This window comes from Nansenia antarctica (assembly GCF_963989245.1).
Source record: "Nansenia antarctica genome assembly, chromosome: 2".
NCBI lineage: Eukaryota > Metazoa > Chordata > Actinopteri > Argentiniformes > Microstomatidae > Nansenia > Nansenia antarctica.
Window position 1 is genome coordinate 83,563,548 of NC_137675.1, and position 10,000 is coordinate 83,573,547.

At 46.5% G+C, this 10,000-nt stretch overlaps 1 protein-coding gene across 1 annotated transcript in view; it reads right to left on the reverse strand.

Moving 5' to 3' along the window:
• The window catches only part of LOC308149619 (B-type lectin plumieribetin-like), a gene marked incomplete at both ends in the record, with an annotated part of 997 nt that extends 325 nt beyond the window's left edge, over window positions 1–672 (reverse strand). The window contains one exon of the mRNA XM_080522490.1: window positions 583–672. Within this exon, the coding sequence (XP_080378616.1) occupies window positions 583–672 (90 nt within the window). The remainder of the gene's footprint in view (window positions 1–582) is intronic.
• Window positions 673–10,000: the final 9,328 nt, after the last annotated feature.

The window sequence follows — 10,000 nt, forward strand, 5'->3', positions numbered from 1 at the left end:
TTCCTAGAGAGAGAGAGAGAGAGAGAGAGAGAGAGAGAGAGAGAGAGAGAGAGAGAGATGGAGAGAATAGAATAGAAGTAACTTTCCTCTTAGAGAGAGAGAGGGATGGAGAGAATATAATAGGAGTAACTGTCCTCCTAGAGAGAGAGATGGAGAGAGAGAGATGGAGAGAGAGAGAGATGGAAAGATGGAGAGAATAGAATAGAAGTAACTTTCCTCTTAGAGAGAGAGAAAGGGATGGAGAGAATATAATAGGAGTAACTGTCCTCCTAGAGAGAGAGAGAGAGAGAGAGATGGAAAGAATAGAAGAGGATTGGATTGAGCAGAGGAGGGATAAGAAAAGTGTAGAAAAGACTAGAACCAAATAGAAACACAACCAAATAGAACACAAAAATAATTAATGTCATGTCAAGATCAAACTGTCAATGGATGTTCAAATAGTATCATTCTTCCTGTTTTCTCTTGTGTTTTATTAACCACACCTATGTATTTCAAGCACCCACTGTAATGCACCGTTATTGTTTGAAATATGCAGTATGAATAAAGTTGGATTGAAGGACGTGAGGAGTGCAGACTACATACCTGGAAGACGGCTTTCCACTCATGGTTGTTGGACATGAGGTAGTCTCCCCGACGGAGCTCGTCGAACTTGGACATGTAGTTTCTGCTCATGATTCTGCAACAAGATGGACAGATAGTTAGACAGATAGACAGACCGACAGACAGACAGACAGACAGTCAGACAGACAGACAGGTCAACAGACCGACCGTTCTGATTCTAGCACAGGGAGAGAGGAGAGGAACCAGTGTGAAACAGATTCTACACACACAACAAGCATCTTAGGATTTTTTCAGAGCTTCGAGTTTACACAGGCCTATGGAAGAGAGATATGACACACAGACAGACAGACAGACAGACAGACAGACAGACAGACAGACACACAGACAGGTCAGTGTTCCAATACTCACAGGCTGGTTGCGGAGTAGACTCTGGACTCTTGGAGTGTGAAAGTGTCTTCCCTTCAGAACCAGCAGTTTTTATACTCTCCACCCAGAGAGAGACCATTGATGCCATAACCAGATCTGTGATCTGAGATCCATGTGTCGTGACTCAACACGTCTCCTTTATTCGAGTCATTTGTAAGGTATGTACCAGATCATGTGATTTCAGGCCCTTCAAGGGAAAGTGACTTTAGGCCACTGAATGCATCTTCTGACAGATGTGTTTTTTGTTGGGGGTAATATTTTCTCTAATGCCTTGCACCAGTTCTAGCTGCATGTGCTTGAACAGGGAACGTGTCTTTAAGCATTTTCTAGGACAACGGTCTTCAAAGGCAAAGGATAATACGTTAATTATCGTACATTCAATCTACGGCGTGTACGGAAATAGGTCGTGACTCTGCAGTCCTGACAGCAGTGGGAAGCACCCTTGGCTGAGCTCTCCAGCTAACCCTCAACTGGTCGCTTGGCACCGCCGCCTCGTGACTTGTGACTATGGTGGAACGAGCAGCCTACCGCTGTCAGGACTGCAGTCACTACCTATCTTCCTGCCGTAGATTGAAGACCTCCATCTCTTCAGGCTATACCTTAACTGTCCCTCCTGAAGACCCCCCCCCCACCAGGCCGTACAGATTCTCTACTATAAATGTTAAAAAGAGAAGAAGAAAAAATAAGAAAAAGGAAGTCTTCCGTCTTCCTTCTAGCAACTGGCCCCCGGTCCATTTGCTAGAAGAAGATTTATTAGATTTATTAGCATAGATTTATTTTTCTTATGATGACTGATGGATAGATGATTCATTTACTTAGACAAATGTGTTTGTTGTAAGTCGCTTTGGATAAAAGTGTCCAATGCCAGAAATGTAAATGTAAGGCTGCCAAGTGTCTGTTAGTGATGGTGGTTAATTTGGGACACTTAATCCGGGACACTACCCATTTGCTTTTTAGAACAACTTAAAAGACATGCCATTGAGCTTAGAGCTACAGTGAGTGCATACATTGTCAGTACACATGGCCCCAACTGGAATCGAGCCCACAACCTAAGCATTGTTAGTGCCATGCTTTACCAACTAACCAGCTCAGTGGCCTTAAAGTTAGAGTGTCTGCCCTGAGATTGAGAGATTGTGAGTTCGATCCCTGGCCGAGTCATGCCAAAGAGTATTTTAAAAAGGTACCTGATGCTTCCCTGCTTAGCACTCAGCATTAAGGGTTGGATCCTGTCCAGTGGGTGTACTTGTACATCAATCCGCTTCATGCTACTGAAACAGGAGATAGGCTCATGGGCCATTAGGCTTGGTTGAGAACCACCGGTTCTCAAGGCTACTTACTTACTGCCACAGAGGACTACTAACAAACATTAACATTTGCCTTTGAAGACCATTGCCCTAAAAAATGCTTTAAGACATCTCCCCTATTCAAGCACATGCAGCTAGAACTGGTGCAAGGCATTAGAGAAAATACCAGCCCCTCAACACAAACTTAAATCTGTGAAGATGCATTCAGTGGCCTAAATGAAATAACGTCCCCTCAAACGGTCCGAAATCACGTTATCATCTAGTACACAAATGACCAGAGGGTAAAAGACGTGTCTTTATTCAAATAAAAGAGACTCAAAAGAGTCTTGAGTCAAGGCACATGTCGTGGATCACAGATCTGGTTATGGCTTTGACAGAGAGTGTGTTCTCAGCATCAATGGTCTCTCTCTGGGTGGAGGGTATAAAGCTGCTGGTTCTGAAGGGTCCAGACGCTTCACACTCCCAGAGCTGAAACCTCACCAGAGCCCAGAGTCTCCAGCGTCTACTCCGCAACCATGCGCATCCGCAACCTATGCGTATTGAAACTCTGATCTTAACATTTACATTTACTACCCGGTCAACAGCTGTTCACCCTCCCGGCACCCCGCTGGTGGAAAGAGCTCCCCACCGCTGTCAGGACTGCATAGTCAATGCCTATCTTCCACCATAGACTGAAGACCCATCTCTTCAGGCTACAGGCCAACAGACAGGCAGGCAGGCAGGCAGGCAGGCAGGCAGGCAGGCAGGCAGGCTGACAGACAGCCAGACAGCCAGACAGCCAGACAGACAGACAGACCGGCAGGCAGACAGACAGAAAAACAGACAGAGAGACATAGTTGTACACTGCCTTTGGAAAGTATTCAGACCCCTTCACTTTTTTCACATGTTGTTGTGTTATAGACTCGATTTAAAATTTATTTTTAAAAATTGCCATCAATCCACACACAATACCCCAGAATGACAAAGCAAAAACACATTTTTTATAATTTCAGTAAATTCAGAAATACCTCATGTACATAAGTATTCAGACCCTTTGCTATGACACTTAATTAAGCAATATGGGGAGGCTTGAGCCGGAATGGGGTCAGGAGGGCATGGGTCTCTGACTGGGCAGACATGTAGCCAGAGCCAAAATGGAGGTCAAGGGAAGGCCCAACTCTGGCTCTGACTGGGCTGGTCAGGTGGGGTGACAGTTGGGTCAACACAATATGGGTCGAATACGGGAAACCATGACGACCCGTTTTTTGGTTTACCTACTGTATGTAATCTCTCAGCCCTCAAAACCAATTAGTTGGTCTAAATCATAAAACTCTCAACTATTTCTCAACTGTCAAACCGAAGTACATAATTACGCTAGTGTGATGATGCCTGCAGTTGTGAGGTGAAATATCTGACTTTTTCATGAGCTTGAATGTGTCACTATCATATAGTTAACGGCCCTCACTATCAATCACATAGTTAAAATACGAATGTTGGTCAGATGGGTAGACCTCGATATGAATATTGGTGGTGATGGTTTTAAAACCCTTAACATGCTTTAGATAGATGTGGTGCAGTCAACAATGTCTGCGGCCTCGTACCTACGACCGAATCACAGCCGTGCTGATATTCAGTAAACGGCACGACCACGAGTGTGATATTGCTTTTATACAACAGTTCTACAGCGCGATTTATCAGTTAACAGTAATAAGCGACAACAAATTATTATTTGTTTGTTTATTTAATCATAAAAATAAACAAAAATAGTTCCGCAACTGAACTTCAAATGGACTGTTGCCTAGTAACCTGAACACAAACATGTAGTCTAATTAACGGTCATTTAGTAGTATCTGTGTGGTGGAGTGATACATATACAGTAGTTAAAGGTCCCAGTGCTGTTATACTGTATATCAGCACTCATGGAATGCCTCTTGTCCTATCAAATGACTTGGTCAGAACTAACTGTTGTATAAACTCAGTTAAAATGCAAAAACGTCATCAACAAATCACTCAATAAGTTGAATTGAGTGCATCTTAATGCAAGGTTAATAGTGTTTGTGATTTTGGAATTAATATATTCGTTTTTATACGATCTCTGATTAATATACTGTATTAGTTTCAATAGGGTCTCTGAGAGATTGGAGAAAGGGAAGGAGAGATTGGAGAGAGGGAAGGAGAGAGATTGGAGAGAGGAGAAGGAGAGATTGGAGAGAGAGAAGGAGAGAGAGAAGGAGAGAGGAGAAGGGAGAGATTGACGGACAGTGAGAGGTGTTAGATGAGAGGAGAAGCTGACCTCTTTGCAAGCCAGCCTTTCAGTCCAGTGTCAGCTTTCTCCCTGCGACTCAGCTAAACCTGTCTCCCCTTCGCCTCCAACCCCCCCCCCCCACTTCCTCTTTCCATCCCTCCATCTTTCCACTCCCTCCATCCATACGCCTTCAGCCTCCAGCTGGGGCCCTGACAGGCTCTGATGGCTTACAAGCATCCCAGGGGAGGGGCTCTCCTCCTGGGCGATTGATGCTCAGCATTCCCCTGGATCCTCCAGCCCCCAGGATCAGACCAGACCAGGCCAGTCAGGCAGCAGACCCAACCCAGGCAGGGTGCACCCAGAGTGGGCATGAGATGGCCAGGGGATGGGGGGGGGGGGGGGGGGACTATATTCTGTGGAAGGATGTGGGTGTGAGTGGAGAGGATGTGGAGGGATATGGCGGACAGGTGTTGACGGTGGATGACCCTGCCCTGACCGTGACCCCCCCCCCCCTTCCATGTGTGATGGGTGATGTGCCCCCTGGCTCTCCCCTCTCGCCCTCCCCTCGCCCTCCCCCCTCGCCCTCCCCCCTCCCCCTCCCCCCTCCCCCTCCCCCCTCGCCCTCCCCCCTCGCCCTCCCCCCTCCCCTCCCCCCTCCCCCTCCCCCCTCGCCCTCCCCCCTCGCCCTCCCCCCTCGCCCTCCCCCCTCCCCCTCACAATAATCCGATGAGGTATGATAATCAGTATGTCAGTAGTGTAAGTGAGTGAATGCAGTGGCAAGAGTGGTGTGGAGGGTGTTGTATGGTGGAAAATAGTAGAACAAATGAATAAATGGTGCTGGTGGAGAGAGAGAGCAGGAGGACTGGAGCGCCTTTTAGGTCATGTTCTCACATGAAAGTCCAAATCAGGACCCGGAGCAAGTGTTGAGTGGATTATTTCTCTGATTTGCGTTCTCACAGCCCCTTATGTAAACGAAGTAACATACGCAATCGAAGCAACAGACGGGGTAGTTGATTGGTCAGAACATTTGAAAATTGCCCGTTTGTCCCGCTCTTATCCAGATCAACACGCATGCGCTGTTGTTTTCCTATGGACAGCCTCGATGCGTCGTTTCTAACCGGAGCGAAACCACCCTTTTCAAGCGGAGCATCCGTTGTTTCTTTGCTCCGGGAGTTACTTTGAATGCGCGTTCTCACCGCTCCAAACGACGCAGAGCAAAGCGAATTTTATTCTTAACTCCGTTTCAAGTGAAGCAAATGTTCTAGTGAGAACACACCCTTAAACTCTATCAGTAGACCCAGACAGCTGTGCTGGATCCTCCTGACTCCTGGCTCCAGTCCCGCCCACCAGGTAGCCTACCTGAACAAACTAAGGTTAAAGGTCACCAAGGCCAGAGGGCTGTCACAATGACTCATCATAAGAAACACTAATCTAAGCTTGGACCAGTCTGCCTCTCCGGTGCAGTGACAAACAAAAGTATTTTGATCTGAACAAAACACAATTTAGTCTCTTGGGTTGTTTAATTAATTATTTTATTAATTATCTTAATAGCATATCAGCCCAAATAGAGCTCGCAGGTCTTCTGACACTGGTTTTCTCTGTGTACACACACAAAAGAAGAGATTTAGTGAGGCTGCATTCTCATTTTATGCACCCAAATTGTGGAATGCACTGCCAGTTCACGTTAGAGATGCCACCTCAGCAAATAATGTTCAAGTCAAGACTAAAAACCCATCTTTTTAATACTGCCTTTAAATGACTAAATAATTAAATTATGATTATATAATGATTGGAGCACTTTGAGCTGCAACGTTTTCAGGAAAGACGCTATATTAAAAATATGTTATTATTATTATTATGATTATTATTATTATCTTTCCCAAAAAGATATAAATAACACTAAACCCCATTACGCTCAAAACAGACGAGCATGTTATTATTATTATTATTATTATTATTAATAAGGTTGATGTCCACCGCAGACATGCTATTTTTAAGACAGAGAAAACTCCTCATGAGTAGAAAGGTCGCCACCCCCCCTCTGTCTCAGAGATGTTAGATTAGACGAGATTCAACTGTGTTGTCATTGCAGAGTACAAGTACTAGACTACGACATGCAGCAAAGGCGTCGTTCCCTGACCGGGAATCGAACCCGGGCCGCGGCGGTGAGAGCGCCGAATCCTAACCACTAGACCACCAGGGACTGGTGCCATTCACTGAGACAGCAACCTTATACAACATCAATGTTTCTTCTTTTTTCTCTTTTACTTCTAATCAGATTCATTTGGGGAAATTCCAGGGGCGTCGTTATCCCTGGGCATTAGGGGCTCGAGGCCCCAACTGTCTTCTGAATAGCCCCGGATCTATGGATCCTGGGGGGAAAAAACAACTTAAAAAGTCGCCATCTACCGCATCGCCATCGATTCAGCGCAAGCAAGCTACCACCATAGAATAGAACAGATTAGAACAGATTAGAACAGAATAGAAAATAATAGCACCACATCTGTTCGTTTGGTCTAGCGAACATTCATCATCTTAATTTCCACACAACATGCTATAATATATAATATAATATAAATATATATATATATATCACCAAACACTGCATTTATACAGAAACACACACTACCGCCTCCCACGACACACACACACACACACACACACATGATCTGAACGCCGCGCATTCACGTGGCGAGTTCAGGGTTTGGACGTCCATCTACCGCTCCGTTCCGCATGTTGAGAATTAGCGTGTGGACAGTCTGACAGGCGGGGTGGGGGGGGACGAGGACGAGGAGGAGGAGGGGGGGGGGGTCGAGGAGGACGTTTGATTGACAGCTGGAGCTCGGCTGTTATTCTTGGCGGGGCAGGAACAGGAAGAGGGATCGCTCTCCGGCCCGTCACGGGGGACGCCACCAAAAGCACCGCCGCCGCCGACTACGCCAACGGCAAAAAAAAAACGACAAGCGGAAAAAAATCTGGAGGAGACTGACAGCCGACCGGCCCGTACCCTCCACCCCCCGCGGCCCGTAACCTCTCCATCCCTCTCTCTCTCTACCCCTCCATCCCTCCATCCCTGTGTCCTGCTGTGATCTGTGGGTGTTGTGGAGGGGTCGGGAGAATGCACTGTGTTTGACCCGTCTGCATGTCTTCTCCAGCGCTACCCCCCTTCGTTCTTTCTCTCACACACACGCGCGGGCAGGCAGGCATGCAGACACACACACACACACACACATATGCATGCACACCCACACACACACGTATGCATGCACACCCACACTCACTCACACACGCTCACATAGAAAACTCCAGGCATACAGCCGAAATAGCTCAGTTGGGAGAGCGTTAGACTGAAGATCTAAAGGTCCCTGGTTCGATCCCTGGTTTCGGCATGAGGTTTTGATTGCAGAGCATGGTGCTAACGATGCTTAGGTTGTGGGTTTGACTCCTGCTGGGACCATATATACTGACAAATGTATGCACTCACAACAAGGTAAGTCGCTTTGGATAAAAGCATCAGCTAAAAGACATTATTATTATTAATAATAATAATAATATTAATAATAATAAATATTATTAATTAATTAAATCGTATTGTTAATTATTATTCACACACACAGGCACACATACACACTCTTTAACTCTCTCTCATACTCAAAGACAAACATACACACACACTCTTTATCTCTCATACAGAAAGCACACAGAAAGTACTGTCTTAATGTTTCTCTCTAGCTCTCAGACACACACACACACAAAGCTCCACACATACAGCCGAAATAGCTCAGTTGGGAGAGCGTTAGACTGAAGATCTAAAGGTCCCTGGTTCGATCCCTGGTTTCGGCATGAGCTTTTGCATGCATAGCAGAACACCAAGACTACAGTCAAGAAAAATAGAAAAAAACTGGATTTATAATAACAAATAAAAGACACAATGTCTTAGTAAATAGTGTAAAACGTCGCTAACAACGTTGAGGTTGTGGGTTCGATTCCCCCTGGGACCATATATACTGAAAAACGTATGCACTCACTGCAATGTAAGTCACTTTGGATAAAAGCTTCAGCGAAATGGCGTGTATTATTATTATATATTACACACACACACACACTCTTTACCTCTCGCTCATACAGAAAGACACAAGCACATGTACTGTCTTACTGTTTCTCTCTCTAACACACACACGCACACACACTCTCTCCTCCCAGGGTGGTGGCGGTGCAGGGCAGGGAGGGGGGGGGGGTGTCGGGTGTCGGGCGGGGGGCTATAATTGGAAGGAGCTCATAGTTTATTGATAGCCCTGGTGATGAGACCAGAGACAGCTCCTCCTGCTGAGGCTCTCAACACCTCATACACCAGCCTGCCCTCACCTTACCTTACCCTGCCTTACCCTGCCTTACCCTGCCTTGCCCTTCCTTACCCTGCCTTACCTTACCCTGCCTTACCCTGCCTTACCTTACCCTGCCTTACCTTACCCTGCCTTACCTTACCCTGCCTTACCTTACCCTGCCTTACCTTACCTTATCCTGCCTTACCTTACCTTACCCTGCCTTACCTTACCTTACCTTACCTTACCTTACCTTACCCTGCCTTACCCTGCCTTACCTTACCCTGCCTTACCTTACCTTACCCTGCCTTACCTTACCTTACCCTGCCTTACCTTACCCTGACTTACCTTACCCTGCCTTACCTTACCCTGCCTTACCTTACCCTGCCTTACCTTACCCTGCCTTACCTTACCTTACCTTACCTTACCTTACCCTGCCTTACCTTACCCTGCCTTACCTTACCCTGCCTTACCTTACCCTGCCTTACCTTACCTTACCTTACCTTACCTTACCCTGCCTTACCCTGCCTTACCTTACCCTGCCTTACCTTACCTTACCCTGCCTTACCTTACCTTACCTTACCTTACCTTACCCTGCCTTACCCTGCCTTACCTTACCCTGCCTTACCTTACCTTACCCTGCCTTACCTTACCTTACCTTACCTTACCTTACCTTACCCTGCCTTACCTTACCTTACCCTGCCTTACCCTGCCTTACCTTACCCTGCCTTACCTTACCTTACCTTACCCTGCCTTACCTTACCTTACCCTGCCTTACCTTACCTTACCTTACCTTACCCTGCCTTACCTTACCTTACCTTACCCTGCCTTACCTTACCCTGCCTTACCTTACCTTACCCTGCCTTACCTTACCCTGCCTTACCTTACCCTGCCTTACCCTGCCTTACCTTACCCTGCCTTACCTTACCCTGCCTTACCCTGCCTTACCTTACCTTACCTTACCTTACCTTACCTTACCCTGCCTTACCTTACCTTACCTTACCTTACCCTGCCTTACCTTACCTTACCTTACCTTACCTTACCTTACCTTACCTTACCCTGCCTTACCTTACCTTACCTTACCCTGCCTTACCTTACCCTGCCTTACCCTGCCTTACCTTACCTTACCTTACCCTGCCTTACCTTACCCTGCCTTACCTTAC